General features: G+C 49.6%; 1 protein-coding gene across 1 annotated transcript; it reads right to left on the bottom strand.

The window, feature by feature from the left end:
* Positions 1 to 66: 66 nt before the first annotated feature.
* Positions 67 to 14,345, bottom strand: lin7a (lin-7 homolog A (C. elegans)). Its single transcript, XM_057022357.1, has 6 exons — positions 14,248 to 14,345; positions 8,346 to 8,464; positions 5,798 to 5,869; positions 3,262 to 3,471; positions 2,980 to 3,189; positions 67 to 1,976 (listed from the first exon to the last, which is right to left on the bottom strand). Exons 1-5 carry the CDS (start codon positions 14,282 to 14,284, stop codon positions 2,980 to 2,982), a joined length of 648 nt encoding a protein of 215 aa, XP_056878337.1. The 5' UTR covers positions 14,285 to 14,345; the 3' UTR covers positions 67 to 1,976.
* Positions 14,346 to 16,663: the final 2,318 nt, after the last annotated feature.

A 16,663-nucleotide genomic window follows, 5' to 3' on the forward strand; every position in this document is an offset into this window, starting at 1 on the left:
TAAAGCTAACACAGTGAGCTAAAAGGCTAAACACCAGCAACAAGCCATGAAAGAAGAAACAAAGTGTCCACTGTACACAAGCACAAAGATTTATTTATACAAATATAGTATAACAATTGCATATCAACAGTTTTTGTATATCTTTACGGTAAGACCCATCAGCTTCAAAAATGTCAAGTCAATTCAGAAAAAGTACCAGTGATGTTGATACAAAAATGAGTCGTAAAGCTAAATCAGAACATTAAGGGTGTAGCATCACATTCCCTCTGTATTTAAAAAAAGGGGCGAAAGCTAAAAAATCGCACGTAACGTCTGATGATGTTGTCAATCCAAGTCGTGATGCATTTTTATTCAAATAATTTGGGGACATTTTCTGAAAAACTGCTAAGCTAACAGAGGCGAGCCTGCTGATCAGCGGCCAAATGTGCTCAGAAAACCCTTCGTTCTCTCCAGAACACAAAAATGGCGTTTATAGTACAAAATCGGGAATTTAAAATCAGTTTTGTCACCTTTAAAGTCCAAAGTACGTTGAAGCAACAAACAAAAGGTCGCAACCGACAGAAATAAAAGCACAAAAAAAAGCAACAACCAAGACAAAGGTGCCAGTTTGGAAAGAAAAGATTAAAGATCAATTAGCACCAAAGACGGTGATAAATGAGAAAAATCAGCTACAGCAACACAAAATGAAAAGATTTAGTTTACAGTTATGGAGGAAAATGAATTCTAAAAACATTCAGGGGACAGAAGTGTAATAACTATGTGATAGCACTTTACAATAAACAATCTTTAAATAGAGAAGACATGAAAGAAACCATAAATCTTTTAGATAAATCTCTGATCTCATAAACTATACAGCACAGATGTTTGAAAAATAAACAGAGTTTTAACATTTTCATTTCTTTAGGTTTATTTCTGACATTCTGTTTGTCTGGACAATGTGTGGAAGTCTCAGCAGGGAGCGGGAATAAAAGGTCCAGTGAGTAAAATCTGGCGGCCCCTAGTGGTGGGAACAAGAACTGTGATAAACAAGTGTCTATTTCACCGATTTAGCTGAGGATTTGTTGTCTACAGCGTTAATGTGTACAAGCTATTACATGCAGCCATGATTTACTATACTTAGAAGGACCTTTACATGGAATCCACCTCAAATTCATTCAGCATCTGTTGAAATCGCAAAAACTTGCTGATGTCAGGCTAGTGCTGCTAGCTGCTTTAGCATGCCTTTCTCTCTGCGTTCATTTGCCACTTTTTATGCCCTATAGAGAAAACTTGACTACATCCAATTTTTTCTTAATGTTCTTGTTAGGAATCTTACACACTGGACCTTTAAAGTCAATCATTCACAGCAGTTATTGCACATTTATGCCACCTGTTAATCTCTTTGAATGGCACACATTTGGACCCAAAAGCTGCCTTACAGAGGGAACCGTTTTTCTTTTTTACAGCAACGTACGTTTGCACAGACACAGCGTAAACTCTACAGGTCTTGGGTGACGACTTTAGTGGCTGGACGGGGGGGAAAAAAACGAAGCGTTATTGCCGAACCTACAAGATAGAAAAATTGCCCCTCCTGCTACAAGAAAGTAGGTTTAAAAAAAAAAAAAAAAGAAAAAGTTTATCCAAAACAGAAGACAAGAAAGGAAAAGGTCGTTCACACGGAGACAAGCACCAGTTGAGGGGTCGTTTAAAAACAGCACGGTACAAACGAGGGCGGGAAAGCGGTTAAACGAGAGTGAACTAAACCATCGGGGGGGTTCCAGCAAAATGTCACAACTGGGGAAGAGCGACTGAGGACGGCAGGAAATGGAGATCGTTGTTGCTAGCCTCCCTCGTGCTTGAGTTTGAGTTTTTGCTCAGTTACTGGTGGAAGGTGGGGAGAGAGAGTTAGCAAAGGAGCGAGCGTCCGCCGAGCTTCCTCTGGGGTCCTCGGTGATCCACCTGTGGATTCTCTCCTTCACTTCTTCTTTTGGAAGAGCCTGCGAGACAAAAGAAGACTGAGGGCAACAGTTGCGACAGATGTTTTTTTTTCTTTCTGCGCCACAAAGCTTTATATCCTCGTAAATCCATTATGGTTGATGTTAGCTTTCAGCTACGCCGCGACGACTTAGCGCTTAGATCACTGTATTACGAGGTCACGCTAGCCATTACACACTTGAGTGTGTATGTTCTGCTTGGCTAACTCTCGGGGCTCTGCGTCTTGCACCTCCCCTGGTGGTGGGTTTCGGGATAGGCCATAAGCCATCGTTTCAAAGTTTGAAGCGCTACAAACTCTAAAAACTCGATTTTACTTTTTATGTTAGCATCTTCTGCGGGTGAAGTTATTTGCTGTGTGTCGCTGTGAGAGAAGCAACTAAAGAGAAAATCTGGGAGGTCCCATTAAAGTCTGACGCTATTGTCTGAACTCCAGCTGCCGTCGTCTCAGCCTATTCGCCGCCAAACCGAATCTGTGCGGTGAACATGCTGGCGTTGATAAAACCCGATCCCAGCTCGGTCCCCTGCCCGAGGCGCCGCCACAACAAAGTGTTACAAGCTCTTAAATACCTTCCCAAGCTGCTCTCTGCCAAACGCAAGACAAGAGATACGGCCGGGGGATCAAGCAGGCAGCGCCACGGCGCTTGGACGGGCGCCCACCTCCAGCGGATCAGGGAATAACTGGAGTATGTGCAGAATCAGCCGTGGCGTGACAGGAATTAAGTCGTCAGACAATAGCCTGAGAAGTTAAAGCTATGTCCATGGCGTGAAGGTGCACGTTTATTTAAGCTTTGGTGCTAAAGCTGGACTCTACTGCACCGGGGTGTCCTTCCAGAGCACGAGCAGCCTCGCAGAACCCAGAAGATAGCACCAACAATACTGAAAACGCAAATCTTTTAATCAAAAATGTCCCCTTCAGGCCTCCGTACTTTATGCTGGAGTGAGCAGCTAGCGCGTGTTAGCAACGCCCGCCCCTCTCCGCACCCTGAAAGCAATGAAGCGCCTCACCTACGACATGTGGTTCTGCTGAGAGCTCAGGTTCTGCTGCTGCTGCATGAGGAGCTGCTGCTGCTGGCGCCGCCGGGCCGTGCGTAGCTTCTCGAAGCGAGCCTCCATCTCCTCCAGCACTTTGGGGGTGTAGCGGACCACTAGCTTCACGCTGTCCTTGGCTGCCTTCAGCAGCTCCACCGCCTTCTCGTGGTGTTCTCCTTCTACGCTCTGCCAGACGATGGTGGCGACGTTAAAGAGCACAACTCCTGGAGGAACCATTTTGGCTCTTGAGTTACGTACCACGCCATTGACGGACAGTAGCTGATCCCCTCGCTTCAGACCGCCGTGCCTCTCGGCCACACCTCCGGGGATGATGCGGGAGATGTAGATGGGTGAGTTCTGCTCCTTGCCCCCCATCACGTTGAATCCCAGCCCCTCCTCCGTCTTTGGGAGTTCCACGACACGCGGGTGGGAGTGGCCTTCGCTGGCTGCGAAGGCAGCAACTGTGGCCTGAAGGAAAGAGAGGCACCGCTAACCCACAGGTCGAACCTTCCAAAACCTACCTTACTTTTAAAACCGTATTCGCTGGAGCATGAAACTTGGCTGTATAACATTGGCGTTCACTTTCTGAAGCTAGCTACAGTGTATATTATGTGCACAGGCTACAAGCTAAAGCACAGCCACACAGTAATCGGCTTTAGCTAGGACCCCTATTTGCTAATTTTGGACCTTCCTCTCTTCTCACATTGTTGGACATTAATCCCTCTCAGACAGATTCTCTCTTTCTTTCTTGGTGTCCGAAGTCAAACCCAAAGGTGGCTTGTTAGCATGCAGGCCACCCAGTCTGGCGGGGGTCACGCGCCGCCCTGACCTTCAGAGATGTATCCGTCTGTCCGCAGTAGCCGCTGTCTGCCAAACCTCAGCAGCGTTATGAATGGAAATCCTGCGGGGTGGAGCTCTTTAGCATGCGAATAGTCAGGGGCGCTATTTTCTCCGGAGCCCAAACATCCCTCAAAGGCTCCATTAAGGTCCGTAATTAGAAACCCCGGGCAAAAATTAGATCCCGGGATTGATTTAACCATGAAGAGCGTTGGGAGATTTGACGTCTGAATAACTCAAGTAGACCATATCATACTGGTTATACTGGGCCGCTCATAGCTTTGATAATATGATACGATTTAGAACGGCTAAGCTGGCTGGTTCACTCCAGAATGTGCTCCCGGTTTAGGGCTTATTTCTTGAAGTAAAGGGAATTTTTAAAGACGCATCCGTAAGAGGGTAAAGATAGAAAAGTAGGACGGGGTTTAAAAGCTGCTTAAAGACTCCGCAGACACTCCGGGCGGAGACGGAACTTATTTTATTCTTTTGCCTGACTGTCAGAGCTCAGGTACTTCTGCTCCGGTCGTTAGATCCGACACATCTGATGGATGAAAATAGAGCCGTGGAGCTTTTTGGATAAAAATAGCCTTTTTTTTTTGTGAACCATTTCTGAGTTCAACAGGACCAAAAATGTTCTGTTCTTCCAATAGTAAAAGTGGGTGTGAATATTGAACTAGGGGCTAATTGGCCTTGATTTGTGGGCGATGCTAAAGCTAGCGCGAGACAAGCTGTGATTGGCCCTTTCTGATTTTTAACTATTCACTGCACTTTCACGCCACAACAACCTCCTTTGTCGACTCCCATTAGATCAACTTAAGCTAGGCTAATAGCTCAATCCTGCCTTTTCGGCAGCTGGGATCTGCTAAAGCTGTCAGCATGTAAGTTCTCAGCCTAGCTAACAATCTTAACTCGCGCTTCAACCGTGTGACAAATTGGTCTAAATATGGAAGCTTTCAAGGGACCTTTGGCTAATTTAAGCTGATGGCATACGGCTATTCGATACCTCCAACAGTTTGTACGTCTGCACGCTGCCCACAGCAGACAAAACACACTTGCTCTCAGCCACGTCTGCAGCGTTCCTTCCTGCCGTTGCTCGAGTGGACCCAGCTGGACTCTGAAGCCCAGAAAAACATCATCTTAGAACTCTTCAGGTTCAGTCTGTTGCAAACAATTAGCGTTTTACTCGTTCTCACAGTCTGAGATTAAACTAAAGCTGCAGCCCCAACACAGAACAGGGCTCCGACTTCATTAAAGGAGGGGAAAAAGTCCAACGTGAGAAGATCAATAACTTAGGTTGCGCGTCAACAAAGACAAACGCTGAATACAAGGCATTTTGTGGCGCTGTTGATTTATGGAGCGTGTTTCTCATCCCGGTTGCGTAACACACTACGGCTGCTGTGGGTGTAAAGCGGATTACAAATGGTTGCTTGGAGGCTGCGACAGTCCTGTGTGAGCGTCATGCGAGGCAGGAGGAAGATTTATGGCTCAAATCAAAGCCTTTCTGAGACCAGTGTGCAAATCAAAGAGCCAAGGAGTGATTACACGGACGTCGTAGCTAACACGAGTCTGATTTTCTCCGAAAGATTTGATTATGAAACCTGACTGTAAAGGTGGACGCGTGGTTAGAAATGTAAACTTTAGCCTAGCTTTGTGTTTTGTGCTTCTCTGTGAGCTAGCAGCTCTTTGTTTAGTGGGAAGGAAGATCCCCATCCCTGATCAACAGGTGAGGATGCGCTTGTGCAGTTTTTAAGGTAAAATTCCACCTTTTTAGTTTGTATATGTCAGACAAAACGATTTCAGTCCTGCCCTGGCCCCACATCGGAAGCTTTACCTCCTTTTCTACAGTCTGACCAATGACAATGCTGAATGATCATTCACGTTTAATTGACATAAATGCCCACATTAGCTACGTGGGAAACTTGAACATTATGGTGTGTTTCATTGCTAACAGTCCTACCTTAGCCGTAGCCCTTGCTTGATACTCTGGACATCCGTTCACTGTAATGGTTTCGTGCATGTACTGGTACACCTGAATGAAGCAAAGAAACAGGTGTGATTAGCGTGTCGGAGCCCCACGTCGTCAACTATCGTGTTCGTGCACAGCTGGCCCCGCAGATCCAGAATGCATTAACGGCGCTGACTGACGGAAACCACCCGGATACCCTCATTCTGGGAGTTACTGTGCGCCAGAACCTCAAAGTCTCCGCTTACGCTCGTCTTTCAGTGCTAATCTCGACACTGAATCCCTCCCAAATGCAAACAAGTGGCGTAAAAGACGGGACGAGAAGGACGAGCAGTGGGCTAATTTCAGGTTTTTGAACTTTCAGGAGGAATGGGAATGGGACTGGGATTACAGGAAAGGTCACAGAGGGGCAAATGTATCCCCAAGCTGCTGCTCAGGAACGTCAAAGCTGCCGTTCTGAAAGGGAAACTCGCCAGAATCAGAAAATCCAGGTTCACTTTCAGAGCTTCTGGTCGTCAGTTAATGTGACGGTAATTTTTTAAGCCCCTCCCCCTCCTTGGATTTGACCCCCGAAAAAGCAGCTTTTTTAATCACTTGTTAATTGGATGGATGCAGGTTGATTCTAATCTGCTCCGTTCTTGAGTGTTTGTTGCTCACGTGGTCCCTGATGGGACGACAGTACCTGGAACCAGGGGTGATACACAAAGAGAAGCGGGAGTGGCGCCCGCGGGGCGAGCTGCCGTGGCAACGCCGCATCCCAAGGGCGGCTATCTCCCGAGCGGCGGGGGAGGGCGGGGCTGGTGGGTTAATGCTGTCAGAAGAGGAACCAGAACACGCCCTCCCTCCCTCCCTCGGCCGCTAACCATGCTATGGAAACCACTCAGTGTGGCGATGCGTTCATTTTTCAGCCTAACGTGGGAGGCGGCGGCGCTGCGCTGGACTCAGCACAAGCCACCCCACCCCCACCCCCCCGCTCACTTTTACTTCTGTCTAAAAAAAAAAAGTCAATTACAGAGATTGAAATTGTCCACTGAAGCGGAAAACTGACTGCAGAGTAAAGCTGATGAAGGACGCTATTACTCACTCCTTTGCCGTTTTTTTTTAAACTCTCTAATCAAAGGCATAGAAAAGTCCATTTGGGAAGCTGGACCTGCTCAGGGGTTCTGCCTGTTAAAAGGCAGTTTTTCCTGCCTCTTGGGTTTCTTGGCCATTTTAGAAGGATTTTCCTTGAACCCAAAAAAAGCAGTAACGGTAAGCGGCTAGCATTAGCCAGCCCTTCCAGCCTGTCCTGGTCCCGGCTCAGTATTGGTAAGAGAAGCTGTTGCGTCTCTGTAATCGACCGTAAACCACAGTCGGCCACAGCACAGACCGCTAATTCCCGAGTGTCTGGGTATCCACGGAGACCGGGTTTGGCTGAACTGGTGGGCTGCTGTGTCCCTTTTTACACAAACTCGTAAACTCGCTGATGTAGCTGTGGCTGCTACCTCGCAGGCTAACTTCTTTATGGATTGTTGTGCTGTGACCTTAAAGGTCAAACGGTGCGGCCCAATAACAACAAATCGCCACCTAGCGGGGAGGGGGGAAGCCTGACTGCACCCATACTCCAACAACTTCCAACTTTGTGGACAGAAAGTCTGGTTGCATAAGTTATTCATGCCAAGTGTCGTCCAATTGAGATGCGCATGTAAACGCACTTACTGTCATTTCCCCGCGGGTGCTGAGATCAGTTTGGCTGTGGTGGGGGGGCGGCGGTGTCAGATCGTGACTGACCCGCAGAGCAGAGCTGGAAACCAGCTTATTATTCTCTCACTGTTGTCAGGCGTCGTTATGGAAAGATCCGTTCCACACATTAGCTCCCAATTAGAATCAAATGTAGTCAGTTTAACTATCTTGTGTGTGTGTGTGTGTGTGTGTGTGTGTGTGTGTGTGTGTTTGTTTCCTGAATGACAGTTCTTGCGGTGACTCTGGACCAGAACCAATAAACGAAAAGCTTCATTATGCAGGATTTTTTGCACAATATTGGCCGAAACAACGGAACGATTCATTAGCACGTTTTAGCGTCGCCGTGGCAGCTGGAATTTCCAGATAATTGCCAATTTAGGAGTGCAGCCGAGGTTTTATGCATACTCAAACTTAAATTTACCATTTCAATCAGCCAACTTTACTTAATTGTATTGCTGGGATTGCGGTTTAATTAGCATCTGGCTAGGTGGGAAGGTGGCATTAGCAGAAATTCATCACTGATGGTTTTTGTTACTATTTAAAGCTGCCTCAGCTCGATCGGAGTCTTAAATAAGCTGACAGAAACGGCGTTAGCCATGAATGCTAATTTTAGCTTGTTTTTTAGCTGTTTTATCATTTTTTGGCAGAATTCTGCTGATCTGGAGGTGACAGTAAGAGAACACAGCAACAATGCCAACGAAAACACGAACTCGGCTGAAGCGTTGAAGTAAAGGTCGTCCGTGAAGACAAAAAAAACAAAACCGTAACAATGAAAACAGGCTTGGAGCGGGATCACTTCCCGCCCGGCCTCGTCTCCCACCTCTCTGATGGCAGTGCAGAACTCGCTCTGAAGCACCTTCTTCAGGGACTGGAGCTTGTGTCCGGGGACGTCGCCCGACTCCTGCAGCTTCTCCAGCAGCTCGATGGCTCTGGCAACATCTGGCAGGAAGGCGGAGGAGAGAGGTCAGAGGTCAGCGTCGGCAGGGAAGCTAACAGCCGAGCTAGCACAACAGCACAAAAAGCTTTGTGGCACATCGTTGGTGGTCAGAACCCCAGAGAGGAACCTGCAGGTGTTTCAGAGAATTTAGGCTAAATTGAGCCGCAGCTCGGCGCCAACTGGGCCGATTCGTTTCTGACCCCCTGAAACCGTCGGGGAGGGCAGCAGTTTGGTGGACAATCTGTGCACGTTGATCTCTGAATCGATAAGGTAGCAGGGGTGTTGCAGATTTACAGCCGCTGTATTCCCACAATCCGTCAATCCCCGTCTTCCCGTGGCTTAATTCGGACTTTATTGTGAAGGGAGTCATCGATAGATCATTTTAATGTAGATTAAAACGCTCGTTTTGTGATTCAGTCGTCCAAAAAGAACACAAAAAAAAAAGGTATTTCAGGATTCTGTGAGGCTGCGTTGACACACTTTGGCCACTAAGGGGCAATGTAATCAATACCAACATGCTAACATCTGTACAAACGCACTGGAAAACAGAAAAGCCCGAAGCAGAAATCAACCCATCGACTTTATTGCCGCACCACCAGCAATGTTCAGCTGAGCACCGAGGACAAACGGTAGCTTTTACCGTTCACGCTACATCGGCTTTAGCCTCTCTTCCCGTGCCCTTTGCGCCACATGCCCCGCGGAAGCGCATATCGCCTGTTTCTATTTTAAGCTGACTGTAATAAAGGAGAGAAGATTACATTGATCAGCTGGAAATTGCAGGCTGCTTTCCCAGTGCGACCAGTTACAGCTCGCCAAATGAGTCCAGGGAGAGTTGTGGCTCGTTAGATGACATCTGGCACCGAGACAAGTCGTCGGGACAATGCTAATTAGCTCGTAGCCAAACAATTCCAGGCTGGCCGTGGAGGAAAGAGGTTTGTATGCATTTTTAAAGATCTTCAGATAAATATTTGGAGTTAAGTGTGAAAGTGTTTGTGCTATCCTATCAGACATCTTTGTGATAACGAGCTGTTCCTCTTCCGGGCAGCAGGGGCAGTGTTCCTGCAGGTCTCCGTCCTTCTCATTAAATCCAGGTCCAGATTTTTTCCATGTGCTCATTAGAGCCATTTTCCTGACCCACATCACAGCCTCGAACCTCCATCAAGCCGCTTTTATTCATTTATATCTCATCTCTTCATTGTTTGCGTGATTAAGTCCGAACTTTTCTGCGCAGTTTTCTCTTCTTCAGTTCATCCCAAGGCACAACCCAGGTCATGGTTGTCCTCCTTAAAGCTACAGGAACCTTTAGGATGTTAGCATTTTGGCTAACAACCTTTATCTTTCTCTTGCGGTATCTGAACATCAGAGATGCGGCCGACCCGCTTCGTTTGTTGGTTCAGATCCTGAAACGCCATCAGCAGTCTGGTGGTCTGGTGGTCTGGTGGTTCTGGTGGTCTGTCAGACGTGACCGTGGTGGTCCACGAGGTGGTCCCTCATCATCAAGAGCAAACGATGCATCGGACATGCAGCAACATGAGGTGATCCGACTCTGAGCGGGTGAAAGAAGTCCTAATGCTACCGACTTGACTGACCTTGATAACTGACCCAGCTTGGTGGTGGTGGTGGGGGGGGCTCTCAAATCAGAACCCTCCACTGAGGAGAGCCAGCCTCCACCAGGAGGTGTTGGAGGTGTCTGAACAAGGGGGGGTTGGGGGTTGGGCTAGGACGTGCTGGAGGATTACATCTGTCTGCCCCCTCAGTCTGAGCCACCTTGGATGGTCCGAGGCTGCTGCCCCCTGCTGAGCAAACTATGTGATGAGAAACCGGGCCGGTTTCTCTGACCTCCGGACTGGTTTTCTGCTCTGTCCCACCTGCTGATGCTAAACTAACGTTTAATAAAAAGACTCCAGGGCTTGAGTAAAAATCAAGAGGTTTATTTCAGCGCCTCGCCTCTGCCGACTTCAGGAGACCTGGAGGGATCTTTGAGTCCAGAACGTGGACGTCCTCCCAAGTGCGGTGAGCCCAGACCTAAACGCTACGACTGCCAGATTTAGCAGACCCCCGAAGCGGCTCTTTAATTAGATCACTGTGTGTGTTCAGCTTGATGGGTTCTGCCTCCGCGTTCCCTCTCACTCGCAAAATGAGCCATTCAGCCTGTTTGTGGAGTTAAAGTAAGTGATAAGCTTGTTGGTCGGCGACACTGGAACCATGTAACCTCTGATGAGAGCAGCAGCGGTCCTGCCAGGACTTCATCTCCCTTTAGAAGGGAGCGATGCTCCAGGATTGAAGGTTTTAATGTTGGGGTCCAGGGTTGTGCCTGATTTGTCCCCCAGGGGGCGTTGTGGAGCCCAATTGGCGGCAGCTGGCACTGCAGGCAGGAGGGTGCTTCTGCCCATCAGGGCCAGGGTGCTGGTTTGGTTTCTCTTGCTGAGTGTTGGTTGGCTTCGTGGGAGTGTTGCATTGTGCAGTATTGTGGCTTTGCTTGGTCCTTCTTCCCTGCACGTTCGAGGTCTTCATGCCGTCTGCTGGGCTGGTGAGCGTTCTGTTAGAACCCCCCCACCCTAACATTTAATTGCGAGGCTATTGAGCCGTTCTCCAAACAAGGCTGATACTTTCCAGTAGAACACGCAGCCCAGGACCTTCCAAGGCTCCTCTCTCCTTTTACATAGGTTTATTATCGCTTTTGTTTATTCCGCGTCAACCTGGAGAGGCCACATTAATCTCAAGAGTGGGAAAAAAAAACCCACCTATTTCTCACGAGTCTGCGCTTGTGATGCAAATTCCCAGCCTGCGCCGATTCCCCGAGGCTCCACTGCAACATTAATCACTGTCTGTTTCTGCCGTCGTCACCGCGCGGCCGCATCAATAAACCCGTAATCGGCAGCGTTCCGAGCATGTGACTTTACCCGTTGAAAATCTGACCCCGTGGCCTCGGCATGGCGGTGCTGGGGAAGAGCCAAGCAAATACCACGGCGAAGCGTTGCCGGTGGAGCAAATAAATGTCCCCGGCTCGCCCCAGCAGGGACGGAAGCAGCTCATTCTCTCTGTTTCGCCAGCTTCAACGACCGTGTTGACAATGATGAACCGTGATCGTCTGTTTGCCGCCACAGTCTCGAAACTCATTTCCTCGCGCTCCTCCTGCACGAGGCTGCGACTGAAAAAGGTCAGCCTCATCATCCGCTCATTAGAGTCGCGAGGCGGGGATGAACAAAGCCACGGTGACACGTAATGAAGGCTCCGGCGCTCGATGAGGCTCGACGCTGCCGCCGCCGCCGCGGGACGGGCGCTCGCGCCGGGCGTCGTTCCAATTTCCTGATTTAATGAGTGGATCTCGAACAGAAGCCGAGCCGAGCGTCTTTCTGACACACCTGCGTGATGTTTGAAACCTCAGCGGCGGGGACAAAAGACTTTCTCAGACTCCCGGCTGACCCGGGTACCCTCCGGGATTACACGCCACCAAAAAGGCCGCGCCATCTGTTAGCGCCACATTGACCCGCTCGTCCTTGATGCCCTCAGCCAGGCTGCTGCTGGTTCTGCCCACAAACACAAACACAATCACACTCCGGTAGATTAAAACGGGCTGACGGGGTTCTACCAAACAAAGCTCGCCTTGATGCCAACAAAATGAGATCCAATTTATCCCACAGCGAGGAGCCCTTCCAAACGCCACGAATAAATATTGTCTCTGGAGGGTTAATGGCTCCTGAAGGAGCCTGTGGCCAAACCGAAGTCGTTACGGTAAATGTCTTGTGCTTCCCCGCTAATTACTGAACATCCCTTCAAGGCGTCGACTGTAAGAACGCTGACTTTTATGTTACGTTGACATACAACCGGCTACACGTGGCGTCCGACTGTCCTCTGCTATCCTGCGCGTGATGGGAATAAAGTCGGAATTGGAAACGGCGTCTTTCTCAGAGAACGGGAGGAAGACTCCTGCGACTGCCTCGGGGCCGCGATCACAGCACTCGACGTTGAGAACGATCCCCGACGGCAAGGAGCTCCACATCGCGTGTGTCTGAGCAGAATATGCTACACGGGAACGTGTCACAACTGCAGCAGTGCGACCAAAAACACACAATCTGTGAAGGACGATGAGCCTCCGGACCAGGAGGGGGCAGCAGTCGTTCTGGGAAGACCTGAATTGTAAACAGTTTGTTTTTTAAGCAGTTTCCTTTGAACTTGCTAACGTTTCACTTTAACGTCTCGAGACAATAAACTAAGCTAGTTCCGTCTTTTGGTGTTAGCGTACGTTTCAGTCGTGGGAGGACGTTAGCAGCAGAAACAGTAACCGGAGCATAAACTCTTTCCGCTGCCTCTCACCAGCAGCTGGAGCTTGCCTGCTCTGTTAGCGTTCAACTTTTCGAGAAACTTCCTGTTAAAACCCTTTCAGCGATAATCAAAACCCAGATACACAGTTTGTGTGCAGGGGAACTCCGCCGGGTCCATTGTTCTTTATGGGATGGCGGCCTGTCACCGATATTTCCTCTGAGGAAACAGGAAAGGCAGCCACGGATGGTCTTTTCGCCCAGGCATCCAAGTGGCAGCATCTGCCTGTTTCCTCCCTGTGTGTTCCAGACACTCAGAATTTTAAGCACACACCCAGCACAAGCCGCGGCTACCCTTAAATTAGCAATTACAGTCGTGTTTTCTGGAAAAGGTGGCGCCAGCCTGTGATGCTACGCCTGCCCGATAGCCGCTGTGTGAAAACTATCATTACTGCGCTCGTGCCCTGGAGCCGCCAGCTGACCTCCTTTACATTTCCAATGTCCCGCAGGTCCCGTTTCAACGCCAGCTCAGGCTTCACGAGTTCAGACAAACATCAATTAAACATGTCAGCAAACAAACGTTTCTCAGCACAAGCGAAGCTGCGGCTAACGTCGACACTAATCACATAGATTGCAGCGTGATAATTCATGCTAGCACCAGATATGGTTTATTTATAACACCTCTGTGCGTGTGTGTGTGTGTGTGTGTGTGTGTGTGTGTTGGGGGGCTAGGGTGTCTTCTTTCTGTATTTGACAGCTTCTATTCCCTCCCTGAGGCTTCATCATTATTACATTTGCACACTATTCCATTTGAGCCACTATATCAGGAATTATGTCATCCTTTGGAGGGGGGGCAACAATGAGGTCAGGAGATGCACACATATGCCCCAGTCAGTGATCTGCCATTAGGCTACATGCTTCCTCTCTGGGTCACCTGTGGTGCAACAATAGCATGAAGCTAAATGGGTAATTACATATTCATATATTTTTAAATGACAATCCCTAAGAGGTCCCGTTCATATAGTTTATCCCATGAAAGAACCCGCGTTTCCTCCTCATTTCCGCATAATCCAGTTACTAAAGTTGCCTCCTTCCTGATAAACTGCCATTCTTATTGCATTTAAACGCGCCTGAGCGGCTTCGTGTGGTTCCAGATGGAGCGAAAGCCGCGATAACGTTCCACGGGGGGAGGTTATATAATATAGATGGGAATGAACAAGACGCGCTGTGAGAGGGGCGAGGACGCTGATCTCATTTGATATCATTTCATAAACCACAAAGATCTCCACGATATTGTAAAACGGACCCCCAAAACCCCAGAATGCGCGCCCCTGGCTGCAAAAAGGGTCGCACGCACGGAAGAGAGAGGCGGGACGATTTCTGTGAATAAAATAAAGGGCGAGTGGTGAAGAGATCTGGAGATCCGTGTCAGGCACGAGCGCGTGGATCCATCGGCGGGTGGATCCGCAGATCCGCGGGGAAGTTTCCCGGAGAGCCAAGATGGAAAGAAGCGAGCGCCTTACCTCGTTCCAGGGAGAGCGGCTGGACCACTGTCGCCATGACTGCTGTTGACTGGAGACTGGAGGGAGAGAGAGATAGAGGAGGAAGGGAGGAGAGAGAGAGGGAGGGAGGGAGGGAGGAGAGAGAGAGGAGGGAGGGGAGGGAGGGAGGAGAGAGAGAGGGGGGGAGGAGAGGGAGGGAGGGGGAGAGAGAGAGAGGAGAGAGGGAGGAGGGGGAGAGAGAGAGAGAGAGAGAGAGGGAGGAGAGGAGGGAGGGAGGGAGGGAGGGAGGAGAGAGAGGGGGAGAGAGAGAGGGAGGGAGGGGGAGAGAGATAGAGGAGGGGGGAGGGAGGGGGAGGAGAGAGAGGGAGGGAGGAGAGAGAGGAGAGAGAGGAGAGAGGGAGGAGAGGAGGAGAGAGGAGGGAGGGAGAGAGGGAGGGAGGGGGAGAGATAGAGGAGGGAGGGAGGGAGGGAGGGAGGGGGAGAGATAGAGGAGAGAGGGAGAGAGGGGGAGAGAGAGAGATAGAGGAGAGGGGGAGAGAGGGGGAGAGAGAGAGGGGGAGAGAGATAGAGGAGAGGGGGAGAGATAGAGGAGAGAGAGATAGAGGAGAGGGGAGGGAGGGAGGAGAGAGAGAGAGAGGGAGGGAGAGGAGGAGAGACGGAGGGGGAGAGGCTGCAGCATCAGAGGTGTTTCCACCTGCTTACGTGCACATGTGCGCATTCAAATTGGAGAGAAAAATCCAAATGTGTCCACAACATTTTCATTTCTTAGATTAACAAAAGTGAATAAAACCAAAGGGGGGGGGGGGGGGGGGGGGTCTATCCCAGCATTCACTGAGGCGATGGGGGGCATCACCCTTCACCCTCGCCTCTGCAGCTTCACCCCGAGGATCATTTCTAAGCCTCCATCCACGTTATAGATTCAATTTTCCTTCCATTTAATGGCCGCAGCTGCCGACCCAGATGTGCCCCCCCCCCCAGCTGCAGGCAGATGTGCGCTGGTGCTGTGGGCTTAGATGGAAAAGAGGCCACGCGGAGATTACAGGCGTCCGTCCATGTGAGGGGACACAAACATCTTTTTTTTAATAAAATAAAAACTGGATTAGAGGAGGCTTTTTGAACCCCCCCCCCCCCAGAGGCCCCAGCGTGGCCCTGCAGACCAGAACCTGTTAGCCGGTGCCAGGTTCTTTAACATAGATGAGGGTCCATGGTCCCGCGGGGGCTGACTCGTGATCATCAGAAGGTTGCCGGTGAGATTTTGCATCCTGAACCGGATTAGGATAATCCCCCCCCCCCCTCCCCCTCACGAGTCCAGAAAGGCGGGATCGTCCTTGGTCAACGTGATTTAGCCAACATGTCGATAAAATAATGGAAGAGTTTAAGGACGAAACTGAAATCTGGCACCTTTAGGCCTCGCACGGGTGCCATCCTGCGGTTCCCAGCCCCCGCCGCTGGGTGGCGCCACAACCCCCCACCATCGTATCATTAGTGGTGAAGAAAAAGATGCAAAGCCGTAATTTTAAGTCATTTTAGGCTATTTTTGATCAATTACTTGCATTTGACGGCCTTGAAGCTAAGCTAGCCTTATATAAACCGACCTGACCTAGCCTCCTGCTAGCATGTAAAGTTTGTGTTTCATTCTAACCACCGACAGACTGCTGAAGGCTTCAAATTTCCTCTGCACAAATGAGGAGGATGGAGACGGCTTTTTGCTGTGATTTGAAGCGCGTGTAAACGGCGAACGCTGCGCTTATTTTAACTAACTGTGAAGGAGCTCATTAGCGGAGCGTCTGCGCTTTATTGAGGCCATATTCCGGCGCTCTGCAGGCAGCAGAACACAGCCCGCAGCCTAATCTTTCCCAAATAAACTCCACTAATTGGCCTCTGATGGCGGCCGAGTGATTTCTGCCTCCAAATGTTCACGCCCGTGGAATCAAAGAGATGGAATGGGCCCTTTAGTGGGAGCCTGATTGGCCCTCGCAGCGGTTATTACCAGGGCCTGGAGCTCCGCCAGCCCGCTCGCCTGTTATGGCCCCGATCATGAGACCTTCTGGCGGCTCAGAGTGGGACCTGGAAGACGGCAGAGGGGCCCCTCGGGGGGGTTTACCATCCAGACCATAAAGGCTGTCCAAAGCTGCCTTGATATTTCCAGGATCTCCAGGACTGCGCGGGGCTTTCCGGGAGAGCGTTTCAAGGCAGTTGTCACGTGGAGCAGGGTGAGAGGTCACGTCGGGTCGCTTCATTTAATAAAAGCACCCGGATCGATGCTAAAGATGAAGATTTCTATATGAATATGGATGTTTTGGAAACATTTGCATTTACAACCTGCAACATGGACACGATCGACTGACTTTTAACGCATATCTGGTTGTTTTCTTTCTCTTCCTCATATTTCCCCTCTGAAAAAAAACAAAAACATGTTTTATCTCCAAGTTCGGCA

Source organism: Takifugu flavidus, chromosome 22 (genome assembly GCF_003711565.1).
Source record: "Takifugu flavidus isolate HTHZ2018 chromosome 22, ASM371156v2, whole genome shotgun sequence".
In the NCBI taxonomy this organism is placed as follows: Eukaryota; Metazoa; Chordata; class Actinopteri; order Tetraodontiformes; family Tetraodontidae; genus Takifugu; species Takifugu flavidus.

Bases quoted from the DNA above. Each gene is read 5' to 3' on its own strand.
- lin7a (XM_057022357.1), bottom strand. From the start codon at position 14,284: ATGGCGACAGTGGTCCAGCCGCTCTCCCTGGAACGAG. The intron at 8,465-14,247 runs GTAAGGCGCTCG...CCTTCCTGCCAG, and splicing joins GCCGCTCTCCCTGGAACGAG to ATGTTGCCAGAGCCATCGAG. The intron at 3,190-3,261 runs GTACGTAACTCA...ATCGTCTGGCAG, and splicing joins TACTGTCCGTCAATGGCGTG to AGCGTAGAAGGAGAACACCA.